Source organism: Patagioenas fasciata, chromosome 12 (genome assembly GCF_037038585.1).
Source record: "Patagioenas fasciata isolate bPatFas1 chromosome 12, bPatFas1.hap1, whole genome shotgun sequence".
In the NCBI taxonomy this organism is placed as follows: Eukaryota; Metazoa; Chordata; class Aves; order Columbiformes; family Columbidae; genus Patagioenas; species Patagioenas fasciata.
Window position 1 is genome coordinate 5544419 of NC_092531.1, and position 18429 is coordinate 5562847.

The window sequence follows — 18429 nt, forward strand, 5'->3', positions numbered from 1 at the left end:
CCGTCCCCTACAAAGCAGATGGCATCAAAACCAATATTTTGCTTTGTGGCCACGTAACTTTGGAGAACACACGCCACGTAGACCTCCACGTCTCAGCGAGACACAAGTTGTCAAAGTCACAGCGTAGGGACGTGTGATTATGAGCGCAAACGCCGCCAGAAGAAGGATGATGAAGGGGCAGAGTTAAGGTTGCTGCATCTCAGCACTTCCCAGGCTGCATCACCCTACTTTTCACCCAAAACCCTAAAGATCAGCCGTACCCCGTTGTCACCGTTGCATGCTCAACACTCAACGCCATGCCAGCCATTGGGCTCGCCCTATCAGCTTGTCACAGGGTCAGACAAAATCTTGAAGGAGAAAGAGCAAGTCACAGAATCACAGAATCATTTTGGTTGGAAAAGATGCTAAAGATCATCGAGCCCAACCGCTATGCTCAGTCATTGCAAGGGTGAGGAAGATGGACGTCTGCATCGTCAAGTTCCAGATGGTTCCCACCAGCCGACCGCGGGCAGATCCTCCTCTCACGGACCCGGCCACCTCAACCACCATCTCCTGCAACTTCCCTGACCCCATCACATCATCTCACGCAGCACGCAACAAACTCACACATGAATTTTCAGCCCCGGAACCCCCATCAGGAACAACCGGTTGGAGCATCTGGGGGCTTCCCTGGGTCGTTCATTGTCCTCACCCACAAATTTTACAGGAGAGACCCCCAAGAGTGGTACTTAGTCCCAAGCAATGATTATTTTTGGCAGCTTTATCAGAACAGTTCACACTCCCTTAGCCTCTTCTTGGATGAAAGCACGTTTAGGAAAACAGTCCAGATGTTGGAACATCAATAAGCCAAAAAGCAATGGTAGAACGGCGTCTTGAAGAGCCTTTTACAAATAAACACAACTTCGGGGGGTTGTGCTGAGCAGTGCCAGGCCCACGCTCATAAACCAAAATTACATGCTGACCTCGCCTGGAATAGGGAAATAAAAGCTGGTGTGGGTTACCCACCTGCAGGACACACATGCAGGAACCGCTCCTGCAGCACTCCTTCCCTAAACAGCCAAGCTACTCGTACCACTCTAGGGATTTTTAATCAAATTTTCCAAAATAATGATTTACAGAAGGAGTTACAACTGAGCCAAACTCCAAAATGAGAAACTTGAGCTGAGATGTTATGGGCAACTCATCATCAGCGATACACGGGGTCTGGAGAGCGGAGATGAATCTCCCAGCACAGCAACAGGTTTGGACAAGTGAGGAGACACCTCTCGAGGGGACAAGTCTCAAGAGGACACCCCTCACATCAGTCTCGGTCTGAACCCAAACGCCACCCACAAAGGCTTTGCTCCCAGCAGCATTTCTCACTCCCAACAGCATTTATCATCAACAACTTCACACCACAGACCCACAGAAGGGTTTGGGTTGAAGGGGCCTTCCCAGTTCCCCCCCTGTCATGGGCGGGGACATCTTCACCAGCTCAGGTTGCTCAGAGCCCCGTCCAACATGACCTTGAACATTCCCATAATGTGGCATCCACAGGCAAACTCTTCCAGTGTCTCACCACCCTCACCATAAAAACATTTCTTCCTTAATTCCAGCCTACATGTCCCCTCTTTCAGTTCAAAGCTGTAGCCCCTTGTCTCGTCACTACAGACCTTGGTAAAAACTCTCTCTCTGCCTTCCTTATATATATTGAAAAGCCACAATAAGGTCTGTCCAGTGTGTCTCCAGCTGCACGACCCACCTCTCGGTCTCTCCCCATAGCAGAGCTGCTCCAGCCCTCTCACCATCACCACGGCCTCCTCTGGACCTGCTCCAATGGGGCACAACTGGCTTTCTGGGCTGCGAAGAGCACATGGACAGTCCGTGTCCACTTTGTCACCCCCCAGCGTCCCCACGTCCTCCTCCACAGGGCTGTTCTCAACCCCTTCACCCCCAGAGTCTATATTGATACCGGGGGTTGCCCCAACGCAGCTGCAGAACCTCATGCTTGGCCTTGCTGAACTTCATGAGGTCCACATGGGCCCAATCCTCACGCCTGCCAAGACCAACTTCTTGAAGAAACCCAACCGCACCACACAACAGCCACAATCTGCAAGGCCATAATGACTACAAAGCCATCTCCTCCAAGCCATGTTGGGCATCTCCAGGTCTGTGACAGCTTCCATCAACCGCCCCAGAGGATTCTGCCTCATTTCCAGCTGACATCAAGTCTCTAGCACGTTGGAGAAGATTGATTTCTCCTCTCACCCAGCTCAGGGGGTCAGGAATGCTAATGTGATCCCATTAAACAGGTCAGAAGAAACCCAACCCACCCAAGTCTTTGCCCTTTCCATTCATCGGCAATCTCGGTTGTCAGAAGATTTCTTGGGTTTCTCTAAGTTCTTCTGCCAAGTTCTGATTAAAATCCTCCCCTAAGTGGCTTTCTCTTTATTTGATTTCCTAGAACTGAGAACTAAAGAGGACCGGAGTGCCGGAGCCAACAGCCACCAACACAGCCGGCCTGGCTGAGCCTCCCACGCCGGCTCCGTAGGATCAATGGAAAATTGAAAGCGATTCTCTTCCCATCTCCTGTGTCAGCCCATCAGCTCCCCAAGGAGACGGGGTTTTAACGGTCTCGCTGGGTGGTGGGAGGCTGGGACCCTCGCTGCCCAGGCCCCTCTTGCCCGGCACTGCTTTAGTGCCACGTTTGAAACAGGTTGACCAGGGACCAAAGGGTTTTGGGAACAGTGAGTAAGGAGCAAAGCACAGCACCGTAACACGGGTCTCCACGCCCAGAAATGTCCGGTTTACCAAAACCCCGGTCCCCTGTCACAGCTCGACATGCTCCGCTTCACAGCGGTGGCTTTGAAAGAGGAGCCAACCCCTCACCACAGGCTTGGGATCTGCACCAAACTGGATCCCTCTCTTGCCCAGAAAATCTGGCTGCTCCAGCGGCCTGGAGGATGAAGTTCTTGGTTTCTTGCCCAGAAACAAGAGGCACCTGCAAGTCTGGTCGCTCTCGTTCCTGTGGCCAAAGGACACCGGGAAAACGCGGTGCATCTCACCTGTGCCCGTCCCAGGGCTGCCCCTTCCCTGTGTGCAGCTCGCAGAGCATCGCTTGTATTTCCAGTCTTCTGCATGAAATATAAGAAATCGTCTCCTTCCTCTTCTGTCACTTCAAAGGTGGCTCCAAGTTGTATATTTTTGACCAGACTCTATAATCAGACGTTTTGTTTTAAATGCCATCACTGTAACTATCTGCTGCTACGCGGAAGAAAGAAATTAAAGTTAAGCTGTTTGAGCAGCATTAACACCATTATCTGACCCTCGTACCGGCAGAGCGCAGTCTTCACAGTGCTAACGGCCATCTCTTGTTGCTCCAGGATTTGGAAAAGCTTTGTGCAAGCACACTGCTATGTGACAATGAGAAGCACTGCTATTGTGCAGGCTGCATTGGGATTTTAATGGGAGACAGTGTTGCTCTTTACATTCACCCTTGTTGACTGCACATTGAAGCCAACGGGAGCTTTGTTCGCTGGTTCAGGATCAGGTCTCACCCCAGGGCTCGAGCACACGGAGAGCACTGGGTACCCCAAAACAGCCACCGCCCACACGAGAACAACAGCCCGGGACCTGCCGCTGCCCTCTGCACCGGGAGCCACGGCCCAGAAATCCCCAAATTCCCATTTTTCAATGCACACACCTCACGGAATGAGCAAACGCTGAACCTGCTTACAGAGCCCACGCGGACAGAACGTCCCATTCGCTACCATTGAATTATCCATCGCGGGGAACACCACCGCCTCCTGCTTGCCTGGGCTGCAGGATGGAGCTGAGACAGCATTTTCCTGGGATGTCGCTCGTTCGCAAACCAGGCAGCGACTGGCAAAGCCACGGCACGCTCGGTCACCGCGACGCTTTTTTGATACAAGATCCAGTCCCTGCACAACAACCAGCTCTCCCCGTTAGCAAAGGGCTTTAACTCTTCCCCCGGGTCAGGGCGGCTCAGACATGTCCTGCTTGCGGCCATAGGGTTTGTACTGAAGGGCTGGTTCCCCTCAAAGGGCCATTCAGCGCTCAGCCCCTCCAGCTCCCTTCACCCTGTGTACAAAGTATTAATAGCCAGCCGGGAAGACCATAAAACACTAAATACCTCCAGAGTTCCTGTACCTTGAAATGTTAATGCTCAGCAAAAAATAAACCTTCCTGTTAGCAAACTGCTGGGCTCTGTGATATATAGACACGGTGCCTTCCTCCCCTCCCGGCCGCAGAACAGCAAACAGCACTTGAAGCCCTAAAGTGTCGCTCTGCCGACAAGGCCACCTATAGATCTGCCCGTCTGGGAGAGGCTTTGCCAGCACACGCGGCTCTTCCCCACCATTCGTTACGGCCTGGCGCCCTGCCACCCTCCCGCACAGGCGCCTTTTCAGCCCCGGCTTGTCCTTTCCTTCCGATTCCTCCTGCACTCCATGGCCGGGGCTCAGCTCCGGCACCAACGTTCCTGCTTGTCTCCTGCCCACACCACAGTGGGGAAAAAGTTAATGAAATATAATAAGGGCAAGCGTAAAGTCTGACATCTGGGCAGGAACAACCCCAGGTTCCAGTGTAAGTTGGGGAATGACCTATTAGAGAGCAGTGTAGGGGAAAGGGACCTGGGGGTCCTGGGGCAGCAGGGTGACCATGAGCCAGCACTGGGCCCTTGTGGCCAGGAAGGCCAATGGTACCTGGGGTGGGTTAGAAGGGGGTGGTCAGTAGGTCAGAGAGGTTCTCCTGCCCCTCTGCTCTGCCCTGGGGAGACCACACCTGGAATATTGTGTCCAGTTGTGGCCCCTCAGCTCCAGAAGGACAGGGAACTGCTGGAGAGGATCCAGCGCAGCCACCAAGATGGTGAAGGGAGTGGAGCATCTCCCGTGGGAGGAAAGGCTGAGGGAGCTGGGGCTCTGGAGCTGGAGAAGAGGAGACTGAGGGGGGACTCGTTCCTGGGGATCAATATGGAAAGGGGCAGTGTCAGGAGGATGGAGCCAGGCTCTTCTGGGTGACAACCAGTGACAGGACAAGGGGCAATGGGTGCAAACTGCAACACAGGAGGTTCCACTCGAATATGAGAAGCAACTTGTTCCTAGTGAGGGTGTCAGAGCCTGGCCCAGGCTGCCCAGGGAGGTTGTGGAGTCTCCTTCTGTGCAGACATTCAAACCCGCCTGGACACCTTCCTGTGGAACCTCAGCTGGGTGTTCCTGCTCCAGGGGGGGATTGCACTGGATGAGCTTTCCAGGGCCCTTCAACCCCAACATTCTGGGATTCTGTGAAACACTCAGAGCTGGAATAATCACATTAGCAGCAGCTCTTGGTGCACACGGTGCTCAGCATGGGACTGCGAGGACATGGCAGCCCCTTCGCCACAATGTGCCATCCTGGCACAAACAGCAGCATTAGCGGCACTGATTATTTCAGGGATGTCCTAGAACACAAACCGTTTTGGGACAACACAACCCCACCACCAGTCAGGCATGGGCTGCTCTGCTTCCTCCGTCCCAAACGTACTTGAACACAGGACCGAGCCCCAGCACCAGGTCCTGTTTGGTGGGTTGAACCCCAGGCCGGTGTCGCCACAGGGTTCACTCCCAAACCAGCCCCCTGTGGAACGGGTGAACGGGGCCGTTCCCAGCACAGGAGGCCACGTTCCCACATCCCATGGAGCTGAGAGAGGGATGGGGAGGCGAGCGGGAGGAGGTTGGGAACAGTGTTCGTTTGCATAGCACCTGGGGAAAAAAAAAATCACAACATCGCATTTACATCACTAATTGGGGGAGCAAGCTTCCCAGAGTGAAATTACTTGCTGACATGGGGGAAAAAATAAAGAAAACACATCAGCACCGGGTTTGTAGCTGTGATGGTGTGTTCTCCACCAGAGCGCTTGGGTGCTCTGCTCGACAAAGTGCCTAATGGGGCATCTGATCCGTGCATGGGAAACTGAGCCACGGAGGCTCCAGCACTCAGGAAGGGCAGCGCAGAGCCCTGACAGCTCCTCTTGGTCCCTCGCACCGGGCAAAACGCGATTTTGAGTTGTATCACATCCCACCTCCTCGACGAGATGTAAAACGTGGCAACATCCACGTCGTGACCAGAATTAATGCTGCGGAGCAGGCTCGCTCGCCATCTTCAACAGACCCCAACTGAACGACGGCCAGACAATATTTTACAATACATCTAGACACCGAGTTTTAAACCGATTTCAGTGCCAAGCACAGGGGGAACACCAGCAGATAGAAGCACATGCTGTTAGCCCACCATACAAAAGCTTTGTGGTTAACGTCTCCCTGCAAAGGGATTTATCCTGCCCGCAGTACTGCTCAGCCAGCGGACAAGCGACAAGGAGAGGTGCTGGCCAAAGCCACCGCCAGCCCCACGAGAGGCCCTTACACCCCAACACCGGTCGGCAAAGCCGCGTCCCCCACTGCCCCAGCCCACAAAACCCCTTTATTTTATTCCAGCAGCTCAGCCCCCCACGCTACTCCACGGGCAAGAGTAACAGGGACAGGAATATCTCCAGCAGATGTTGTCACCAAATACAACATATCATCAGCCTGCTGGCGGCCTTAAATCATCTCAGAGCCCGGCCATTCCTTGTCCAGCCCTGGGCTGTGTCTGCCCGGCCCTCCAACTCCTACGAGACCCATGGCGGCTTTGCTCTTGCAGCAAAATGAGGACTCCACGACCACCACGAGGTGGGAAAACCCCAATAAGTCACCGCAAAAAGTCCATTGTAATCACCAGCTGCACAAGGACTCGCAGGTGGGATGGATTTCACAGCCCGAAAATCACTGTCAGAGGAACACAGCACCATGTTTGCACGGCAAACATCGGGAAAACGGCGGCACAAAGCCTGCAGGAAACAGGGAAAAGGTGGCGAATCCCCAACAAACCACGCTGGAAAAGCAGAGGAAGTGAGAAGCAGACGGTGCTTTGCTGCCCAGCCCTTTCCAGTGGCAGGAGCAGCTTTGCTCATTAGCAGGTTATTCCTGGCACATCCCCCTACATCACCTCCCCAGCACAGCCGCCGGGTTTTGAAGCTTTCGGAGACGCACGAATCTTCCTTTAAAGCAATCTCACTCGGAGAGATAAATGGTGCTGGGTAACCGGGGTCATTAGGCTAATGAGCAACCACCGCCAGCCTGGAAGCAAAGTAACAAACACGAGTCTACCCAGGCCGATTAGCCTCAAAATCTGACCCATCTCCAGCGGTTCCCGTCGCCATTGGAGGAGAAATCAGGTCCGTGAGTCAGCAGGATCAATCACCCACCGGCCTTTTCATCAACATTTCTAATCACAGTGTCAGGTCTGCAGCTCGGCCGCGCCAAGGATGCACCGCAGACCCCCCGGAGGAGCCGTTCCCTCCATCAGCGCCCTTTTCTCCGCTTCCCCAGCTCCGGCACCCGCTGCTGCAGGTCCTGCTTCCCACCGTGGTGGGGACGGGGCTGCGTTTGGGCTTGATGAGCGATTAACTGGGATCCGGTAATGCCGGTGGGTCGGGCAGCACAACTAACTCACCCCTTAACTAGTCCTTCCGCACACTGCCAGCCGGGAGCGCAAACAGGGACGGATGCAGTTTTGCCTTCAGAGGTGGGATTGGCTGAGGCTGCTATATCCAGCAGTTATGAAAAAAAAATAAAATAATAAAAGCCCGCATATAAATAACTTCTCAGCAGGAGCCAAAACTCAAAGACTAACCCCATGGTTTTAAGTGAACGAGGCCAATTTCCTCCTTTGTAGCTCATGACACGAGTTGGCCGTGTGCCCCTCGCGCCTTGTTCCCGCGGCAGAAGCTCCAGGGCCGATAAGGAACCGAGTGGTGTCGTTCCCAAAACCTCCCAGCATGGCCCTGTCAGCGGCTCGTCCCAGCCTGGCCAGGGACGAAAACCACGGCGAGAGGAGCCAGCAGCTGCCTGCACCCCATGTCGCTGCACCCCCATATCAATGCACCCCCATGTCGCTGCACCCGTGTGTTAATGCGCCCCCTGTCACTGCACCCCGTGTCCCTGCAGCCCTGTGACAATGCACCCCCGTCCCTGCACCCCCATGTCGCCGCACTCCCTGTCACTGCACCCTGTGTCGCCCCACCCCCATGTCACTGCAAGCCCGTGTCGCTGCACCCCATGTCGCTGCACCCCATGTCGCTGCACCCCATGTCGCTGCACCCCATGTCGCTCTCCGCACCATTCCCTGCAGAGCAAGGGGAACACGGCACTGGTGGGGGCACGAAAATCACTTCTGCGCGGATTTGGAGTATGAGCAGGTCCCTACCCCAAGCGTTTGCCCGAAAAATCCCATGGGAAAAGGAATGGCATGGCTGAGGCAGCCCTGGAGGGCCAGCCGGAGCGAGCTCTGCAGGGAGCTGTAAGGGAAAGACTGCTTTCACCCAAACGCCTCCATTGGGAAGTTTTCCTCTCCAAAATCCAGCCCCGAGACAAGCAAACCCAGGCTGGGCGCTACCTGTCACTTCTGGGTCCAAATCACACACACATCTGCCACACACGAGGCCGAGGAGGCCTCTTCATCCTCAGTCAGAGCAGCCTGGGCTTTGCTGAAGCCTTGCATCAAACGTCTTGACATTTGGGGTGGGAAAAGCTGCTTTGGTGTGTTTTGGGTGGTTTTTTGTGAGCACAGAAGGCTCAAGCCCACAGCACAGCAGCTCCCATGCATCCCTCTTTCTATGAGATACAAACCCAGAAGGAAATGCAACACCAAACGTGCAGAAATGTCCCCAGGAGGGTCTGTGACTGCCTCCTGTTGGGCTGGACATGGTGGCTCTCCCCTCTTCAAGCTGGAGTTATCTCGGCACATCCAACCCTCACCCCTCCATCCTCATCCCTCCCACCGAAAATGGCTTAACAACAACAAAATAGCACCATTTCCAAGGCCACACTGTCCCCCAGGGAACCAGAAATATATCTTCACACCACTGCGGTGTCCCCAAATCCCTCACCCAAAGCCTGCGATCTCTGCTCAGAGGGGGAAATTCAGGGTCAAAACAATGCACCCCTGGCTTTTATCCCCTCTGGCACCGGGGGACACGGCCGAACCCACCCTCCTCGCCACAGCGCACGTGACCCAGAGAGGCTTTTCAGAGCTGCCGAGTCTCCAGCAGCTTCTGTTTGCCTTTCCCTTGTTTGCAGCAGCGTCGCATCTGGACGCTCGTCGGGAGGGGAAAAAAAACCAACCCATGCGCCCTCCTCCTGCTGAACAACCTCTCAATCAAAACAAAGCCGGAGCAGCAGCCAAGAGCTGGGAGGCTCTTTTGTTTAATGCTGAACGTCCGCGGCCGGGCGAGCCGCCCCAGTGCGCGGTGCCGGGGCGGCAGCACCACGGTGCGGGGCTGGCGGGGGGTGTTCGCCGCCCCGGGATCCCACCCGCGGGCACAGGAACGCGGCCGGCGGCACGAACCAGCTCACCGAGCCCCGCTGCGCCCTGCACGGCCATTTTGCTGAGCGCGGCCGCTCGCCCAGCGCAGCCGTTCCCTCCCAAACTACACCCGGTTTTGGTGCCCGTGCTCCGGACACAGGTCCATCAGCACATGGTTGTTTCTCTTGCTCCTGCTGGTGGCCCCAAAAATATATTTTGGGGCTCTGGGAGCTGGCGAATGGCAGCCCCAGGGAAACCTGCGCCCGGGGCCTGTTCCACCCCAGAGACCCTGGAAGGTCTCGGCGAGGTTGCTGCCAACAGGTTTCGTCAGCGCCAGCCCCATCCCTGGCGATGTTATCGCTCGTGTCCCGACGCACCGGTGGCAGCGGGTTCAAGGCGAGTACATAACAAGCCAGGACATGCCACAGAGCTGGATACGCGTTGAGGAAAAGGGTGTTGGGGAGATCTGGTTCCCAACGAAAGCGGCGACCACAAGAGCTGTGGGGTCACACCGGCAAAACATCTCCCACTGAGCCCATGGGCCATGTCCACCAGCAACGCCAGACACGGGAGCAAGGGTGACCTTGCCCGTGGACACCATGGCAGCTCCTGCAGACGTGAAAAACCCCAAAGCAAAGCTCTTTCCTCCAGCCAGCACAGACGGGAGGGCTGCGAAACCCTCCAGCGAGATGTTCAAAGAGCACAAAAGCAGAAGGAGGGGCGAGCAGAGGCACCGAAGCACCGCAGCGAGGCGAAAATACTCGTTGTTCGAGTGCTCTTTAATCCAGCCAGGGAGGTACAACGAAACCGCCCGGCTGCTCCACCGCACGTATGCATGGGCGAGAAGGTCCCTCCCGCTCCATCCCAGACACGGAGCGGGAGCAACACCGGGTTACCCAGAGGACACGCTGCTGGGGACCAAAGGTTGGGCTGAGTCACGTTGCGGCCGTTCCTGTTTCGCTCTGAACAAGCTGCTCCATTCCCAGGCGGGGTTTGTCCCCAGGCCTGCAGGAACCCGTCCCCTCTGTCCCGGGCACAGCTGCCCTCCCACGGCCAGCATGTCCCTCTGCTCTGGGCTTGTCCTCCAGACCCGTTGAGCAGCATCTCTGCAGCTTTCGGGAGACAAGGACAGCACGAGGCCGCTCTCATCGCCATCCTCCACCCTGCCCCGGTCGCTGGCCCATCCCCAGACGCTCTTCAAGAGATAAAACCGCATTCCCACCCCTCACCACACAGACACCATTCTTCTCCTCGCCCGTGACCGTCCCAACCCAAGGGAAGTCATCTCGCTGTGCCCAGGAGGCTGACGGAACACGGCCAACATTTCCTCCTAGACCAGACACGAGATGTTTTCCTGCAGATCCAGACCTTAAATCACTCCTCCAAATGGCAATTACCAACGTGGCTGTACCTGAATCAGGCCCAGTGAAACAGCAGAACTGTTCTCACTGGGTATGTGTGCATAGACCCACAGAAGGGTTTGGATTGAAGGGACCTTCCCAGGTCCCCCAGTGCCTCCCCCCGTCATGGGCAGGGACATCTTCACCAGCTCAGGTTGCTCAGAGCCCCATCCAGCCTGGCCATGAACACTTGCAGCGATGGGGCATCCACAGTTCCTCTGAAGAACCCGTCCCAGTGTCTCACCACACTCACCACAAAACATTTCTCCCTGCTGTGCAATCTAAACCCATTCTCTTTACTTCTCTGGTAAAAAAATCTCTCTCCATCTTCCGTACAAGCCCCCGGTACGTATTGAAGAACCACACTAAGGTCTCTCCAGACCCACCAGCACCCCAAGTCCTTCTCCACAGGGTTGTTCTTTGCAGGACACTGGGGTTGCCTTGATCCAGCTGTGGGACCTCACACGTGGCCTGGCTGAACTTCAGGAGCCTCACGTGGGCCCAGTCCCATCGAGACCCATGATGTTTGGTCCCTGTCTTCACAATCCCCACCCTGCTTTGGCACTGCTACCTGTAGATGCTCTCTGCACCCGCAGCAGGGAAAGAAAGAATAGTGAAAATACAGGAAAAGCCCCGTGGGGTCCGACTAAAGGTCCAGGCAGCTCCTGTGGCAGCAGGGATGGCCATGAAGGAACAGAACAGTCTCAGGACGCTTCCCAAACCACTTCCCGAGCTCCAGCCCTCCTCAGGCTTTCCCTACCAGGAGACATTGTCCCGTCCATCCCCACGACGGGTGCCTCCTCCACCAACCCACCCAGCTGAGCCTCCGGCACCCACAGCTTCTCGTAGCAGCGTTCAAGTCCATCATGCAAACGAGCAGCTGCTGCTCTCCCCAGCTTCCTTCACCGGTTCTGCTGCTGGGAGGGATGAGGAAACAACACAGTGTTTCCGCACCACCCTTCACTTTACAGGCTTCGCTCTCCTGCCCCAGGAGCCTTTCTCTTTACAGAGGAAGCACTGACCTACTTAGCAGCTCTTCCCCCATCACTGACCATCCCCACCACGCTTCTCTCCGTATATATTCTATATGTCACAGATGAAAATAAAAAGAATAGGTCTCCCCAACATCTCGCTGGTCTCAGCAACTCTCCCAAACGCACCAAGCGCTCTCCACCCAGCACCGTGGTCTCTACACCCAAGTCAGAACGCTCTCGGGGAGCCGAAAGCTGCCAACACGGGGACGCACACCCGAGACCCCCCAGTCGCTCTCCCGACACCCAGCACGTGGTGACAGCGCCAGGGCTGAGCCCCAAGAGCGCAGACGCTCATGATGCTCACGGCAAACCCGCACGGACCGGTGATGCCCCACATCTAACCGGTGCGGGGAAGCTTCAGCTCTGCACACCCCAAAGCGGCCCCCACCTGCCCACAGAAACCACGACAGCCGCCACCATTCCTGAAAACCAACTGAACCGAGCTGCCCATCAGGCGGCTGCATCCACAAACAGCTGTGCAGAGCCAAACAGCACTCGGACAGACGGACAGACGTTCACCCCATCACCGCACACCACTGGCCAGGCTTTTTGTGGCCCCCATGACCTGGCAAAGGAGCTTTGCTGGCTCAGCATCGCTGCTGCACGTTAGTGGAGAAGGAAGATGTCAGGAAATCCACTCAGGAACCCACCAGCCCGGTCCAATCGTCACCGCGAGCGGAACAAAGCCCACATACCAACAGCAGAGTCAGAAACGAGGTGGCAGCTCCTGTCAACCTCGTGCTTGCCTGAGCCCCCGCGCAGATCCCACATTTACCAACACGTTGAGGTCTCCTTCTCTGCAAATGATGCAACCAGAGAGAAATAAGTTCCTGTGGGAGCTGCGGAGAGCTCTGACACACAAGGTGAAGCTCCTGGGAAGCAGAGCATGGCGGCCAGACACGGTCCTGTCCTGGCAGGATCCGGCACAGGCCACCGAGATCACCTTCACCAGCCCCGGCTGCTCCCGCAGAGCCACAGAGAGACTCGGACCCGCTCAGCACCGATGAAACCAGATCCCTGAGGGTCCGGCAGGATCGCCGCCTGACGCACCGCGACTGCAAGGTCTATAGAACTCGGGCACAGCATGAGTGGTGCCTTCCCATCGCCGCAGCCAGACCTGGCACATCACACGACCAAAGTGTCCTCACGCCAGAACCAGAAGTACCAGCCGCCCAGCAGCACTGGCCCCAGTGGTCCTGTCATCCCCAGGAGCAGCCGCCGGAGCCAAGCGGCACTGCCACCTCCACCCGCAGCCCTTCGCCTTTCTTACCTTCTCCGATTTCACCTTTTTCAGCTGCCGGCACTCACTTTCCCCGTCCTCCAGCTCCGACTTAACTCCCAAGGGGTTGAGCGCAGCTCCCGTGTCGATAGCTATACTCCCGAGCTGCTCGGCAGCAGCAGGTTCTGTCCCCTGGCCCCCGTCATACTGTCCCACCCTCACGGCCAAGGCCAGGGGCTGCAGCACGCTGGGCTCCTTCTCGGCCGCAGCCCCCGCGCCCTCACCCCTTTCCTTCTTGCTTTTGGACGAGCCGCCCTCCTTCTCCTTCTTAGAGCCGGCCACGCTGCGAGACGCCTTGGCCGACTTCTCCGAGCCCTTCGGGGTGACAGTGGCCACCAAGCCACCCGAGTTCGCGCCGTCCCCAGAGCGTCCTTGAGCCTCCTTCTTGCCACCAGCGCCCTCGCCGGGAGTGAACAAGGAGGTCCCCGGGGTCGGCTTGCCACTGTCCTTGCCACTCTTGCTCCTTTTCGATTTGGATTTGCCCTCCTTGCCCTGCGGGCCTGGCACCGGGCTCACAAACTTGATGTTATCCGGTAGTGTCGCCACCGCGTTGGGTGCCGGGAGCCCCACCTCTTTGGAGCCCGACATTTCCAATTTCTGCTGATCCTTCTCCAAATCAGCGTCCAGGTCAATGATGAGATTCCCTACGCCAATGTCCCACTCATCCCCGCTGTCGTACGTCTCAACCGGGTTCGCATCAATTCCTTTCCCTCCGGAAGCTCCGCTGCTCAAGGACATCTTAGAGTTAACGGCCCCTCGCGGTTCAAGGCTCTTCCCTGCTCCAGGCCCTGGGGGTCACCTACTTCCTCGGGGGGCTTCCAGCGCTCGGGGTCTGCCCAGGTGACGGCATCGCTGCTGAAACGGAGAGCAAAGACAACAGAGTTACACACAAAGATCTGCCTTCATGTGCGGGCAGGAGAGCTCAAAACCCCCCAAAAATCCCCTATCGCAACATCCTCCCGTCTCCTCCCCGCCGCAGCAGCCATCTGGCACCGGTCCCTCGATCAATAGCAGCCCTGGCAGGTCACGGCTCTCGGCTCCAACAAGACATTACTCACACGTTTCCCTGCTCGCCATTTCCCTTTGAATTATCGAGCGCTGCCCCGGGAAGGGAGGATTGATTCCTCTCTTGCCGATGCCACCCGGGGGGAGGGACAAGAGCTGCTCGCCGGGGAAGTCGAGTGTCTTGGTGGGAGATAAATCCCCGGCTTCGGAGTGCCCGCGAGGCTTAAGAACGGTAGCGGGAAGCACCGGGTTTCCATCCTGCACCCCCAGGCTTTATGGTGCGAAACCCATCACCTCCAGCAGCTTCAGATAGTGGGAAACTGAGGCACAGTTGCATGGGTAACTGGTGTTAACTGGGAAGGACGGGATCGGCCCACGGTTGACCCCGGACGGCCCGAAATTTCTCCTCCGGAGAAATTTCGGGCCGTCCGGGGTCAACCGTGGGCCGATCCGTGTTCCTGCTTCATGTGGGGATTGAGAGTTACTCGCTGATATTAGCTGGTGGCAATTACAGGACATAATTAAGAGGCAAAACAGCTTCTTCCCAGCCAGCTCCTGGCTCTCCAGATCTCTTCCCAAATCCTTGAGCGCCCATTAGGCCGGAGCTGCTCTCCTGCCCGTCCCCGCCGAGCTCCGAACGGCGCTTCAAAACCAGGTGATTTCAACAGAAATGAGAAGAGGTGGGGAGAAAACACCACCACACACACAAAACCCACACAAGCACGAATTTCTTCAAACCCCAGCAGGCAGGAGCCTGGAAAGCAGCTTCGTGGTGCATTTCCAGAGATGCAAACACTGTAAAAATGCCAGGGATTCTTTCATCAGCCAGCCTGCCGCAGCCAGGCCATTTTCCATCTGCTCCCCACAGCATCCTCGGCTCTGTACAGCTAATAATCCGCTCTCTGACAGGTCATTACGGAGATTTTTAACCCCAGGAGCTGGGGGCTAGCATGCAAGCTGGAAACGAAAAGCACTGACCTCTCATTTCAGCGGCACAGAAAGTGCCAAATCAGGAGATCGCTTTGTGCGCCCGAGTCGCTAAACGGCTTCCCAAAGCTGCCCCACGTGCTCCTGTCGCTGCTGCCCCCTCCTCTTCCTCCTCCTCCTGCCCCGGCATCCAGCCCGACCCCACAACCCACCTCTCCAAACCGCCGATGGGGAGCAACCATCGGCACAGACCCCCTGGTGCCCTTTGTGCCACGGATCCACAACAATTGCTTTGTCCAGATGGGCAAAGGTGGGTGGATAAACCAGATTTTTAGGTGGGAACAGCCCCATCCCGGCACAAAGTTGAGGCACAGCGACAACCCCACCGCGCAGGGACACGCGGCACCAACACACCAACTATCAGGGGAGGATGAGGGTCGGTGTCCAACCCCGAGAGCTGCCCGCACAAAGGGCCACGGCCGGCTCGGAACAGAGGGACAGACAGACAACGACACGAAGGCGACGGACAATCCACAGGGCTGTATTGCGACAGGCACAGCATCACCTGTTCCGCGCGATGCCGGCTCTCAGCTTGCTGTTTTCAGCGTGCATATGTACATAAATATTATTTATACATACGAAATAAGGAGAGCAGACGAGCAGGACTTTGCTCTGAAACCGTGCAAACAGCAGCAGCGTTTGCCAACTCCTACCACAACAAAAAGAAGAAGGAGCCCAGAAGTCCGCTGGGTTCCTGGCGATTAGAGAGCCAGGAACAATCAAAGGGTTAGAAAACAAGAGGAGAAAAAACCAATCACCCTACGGAGGAGGCGTCGAGGGAGCCCAAGCTCGGCTAATGCAGAGGGAACCGCAAACAGGACGGACGAGCACAGGCGGGTTTGCAGGAGCAGTGGGAAGTCACGTCGTGCCGAGAGCTCGGGAGAGGGACCGGCGCAAGGACAGGCCCTTTCCAACCCACGGTTGGGGACCAGGGCCCCAGGGTGTGATCTCGGGGGGTCCCTGCAAGTCACCACGGCATGTGCCTCTGAGGCACCTCCCGCAGCTCAGACACTGAAATTCCCACCCCGATTCCCCATTTCTTGTCTCTTTGGAGATGAGGGTTTTGGTTCCCACTCCCAAGCAAGACCCCCTGACCTGCAACGCCACCGCTACGTCGGTCAGACCGACCGCAGGGTCCCTTCCCACCGCCTGGTTTGGTAAAGCCGGAGAAGCTCCGGGTGCCATGCAGATCCTCCCCGTCCGCCTGCCGGGGGGAGCAAAGCCACCACAAATCCCAGCATCTCCGAAAACAGAGCAAAGAGATTGATTGGGCTCTGAGCGTGTCCTTCCCCTTACCTCCTGCCATCGCGGGATTGATCCCCGTGCAACATGAAAAGCATGTGCTCACTTGTTGGCCTGGAGACCTGCCAGCAAAGCGTTTTAAGAGCAGTCCTGGAGCGCAGATCCTACAAGGAGACAGCTTTCTGCTTGGGAATGCTGCGCACACACAGCACCAGACATGAATAATTCAGCTCCATTAGGTGCCGAGACCTCTACAATCTGCAGATACGGGCTGGGACGGAGCCAAGCGTATTAAGAGACAAAACCTGAAAGTTCACTTTCAAACACACCTAGAGAAAGCTATTCAAACAGAGCGGGCTCACCTTCAAAATGAGCGCAAGGAAACCGCATGAGCCCCCGGCTCTTTGTGCTCAAACCCGGGCAGGATGCTCGGTAGCAAACCCGCGTCGCCCCGGCTTTCTCCGCCGCTAACCGGAGGCCAAGAAACCAAAAGCGAGGAAGGACTGAACGCCCAAGGGCGGCGAGATGCAGGAGAAAAGCTCTTCTCCTGGCAACGAGCAGCCCACACAGAGGGAGCCTGTCTCATCGCCATGTGCTCCATCCAGCCTGCAGCGCTCCAGCTTCAGCCTCTGGTGGCTTCCAGACATGACCGACTGCAATTTTCACCCTGATTAACTTTCAGGAATGCCCGCAAGAAGGAGCAGCAAAGACGACGGGGTGGGGGGAATAAAAACCCGCAGGACGCAGCATTACCTCGGGCGGGAAGCTGGGGGTTCGGGGAGATGCTACCCAAAGAGCAAAGAGAGCCCCGGGATGGAGCGGCAGGGGGTAAATGCAGCGCTGGCAGCCCGGGGAGAGCTTCACGGGGATGTTGAGCCCCCGCCGGCTCACCCAGACCCCGAAGGGCTCCCCAGGAGCAGCACGAGGTGTCCAGGCCCCTCCTGGCAGCGGGCCGGCCGCTCTCCCCATCCGCCGCCTCCGCACAAGATCCCTTTTTGTTTCCTTTTACGACTAAAGAAACTCGGGGCGGGGGGGGAAACGCGCCTGCCTCTCGCTCGGCTCCTACCGCCGCGTTTGTAATTCCCCAGCTGGGCTTGTTTGGGTTGGATTTTTGTTAAGTGACTCCCATGTCTTTTCTGCAGATTTCTTTTTAAGATGTTCTCCTCTCTCCCCACCCCCTCTCTCTCTCTAGAGATGAGGAAAAAGGAGGAAAAAAAAGAGAAATGTTGAACGCGAGCCAGCTGGCACGCACAAGAGGAGACGGAGAAATCTGCACAAAGGAGCTTCCTCACTCACTTGCTGCTTTCAGCTCAAGAAATCACGCAGGGGAGGAGGGTTCGCTCTCCCCCATCCATCAGTCAAGCTGCGGCAGACAAAGGAGATTTACCACGACCCCCTCCAGAACCGCCACCCCACGGGGGCAGGATCCCCCCATCGCCCGCGCCCCGCGGGAGGCCGAGCTGTTGCAAAACACGCCGGGGCGCGGGGCTTCCAAACAAGCTGTTCGGCGTGAAACGGAGCCAGGTTTGGAACGGAGGAGCTTCAGGACAACTTCGGTGGCTCCGGGGCCGGCACCGGCGAGCTGCGGGAGGGAGAAGCCTGAACGCAATTTGAATAAAATGGAGCCACCCTTCTGGGGTTTTTATTTTAATATGGAGGTGCACCCCGCCAGGACTACATTTTCCAGCATGCACTGCAGGCCGAGCACCCGGCGAGGAGCTCGCGCCGGGACTCCCGAGTTTCCGTAGGCTGAGCCTTGACACTGGAGATGAACCTGACACGGGGCAGCGCTCGAGGCCTGAGTCATTTGTTGGCATCCTCAAGAAAAGCCTGAAATACTTGAGTTCAGGCTTACAAAAGCAGGACGGACAAGGTCACGGGAGGATGGACAAGAGGAGCAAAGGCCTCTCTGGTGGGGATGGCTGGGCGACTGTCCTACCTGGAGCAAAGCTCAGGAGATTGAGCAGTCGAACGCTCACCTGCTCCCAAATACAGTCTCCCGCTACCAAATACACTCTCAAGTGTCAACTTCACATTCATCATCAGGCAAAAAAATGCAGCTCAGATCAAAACTCAACCCCACATCCACCCCCATCCACCCATG

The 18429-nt window shown here is 56.8% G+C and overlaps 1 protein-coding gene across 6 annotated transcripts in view; it reads right to left on the reverse strand.

The window, feature by feature from the left end:
* The window catches only part of ZNF609 (zinc finger protein 609), a 61499-nt gene that overhangs the window by 33693 nt on the left and 9377 nt on the right, over window positions 1-18429 (reverse strand). For 5 of the 6 annotated variants that reach the window (XM_071813706.1, XM_065847407.2, XM_065847408.2 and 2 more), the window contains exon 2: window positions 13083-13946. In XM_071813706.1, coding sequence (XP_071669807.1) covers window positions 13083-13829 — 747 coding nt within the window. In that variant the 5' untranslated portion in view covers window positions 13830-13946. The remainder of the gene's footprint in view (window positions 1-13082; window positions 13947-18429) is intronic. The other variant, XM_071813705.1, reaches the window with a different exon arrangement.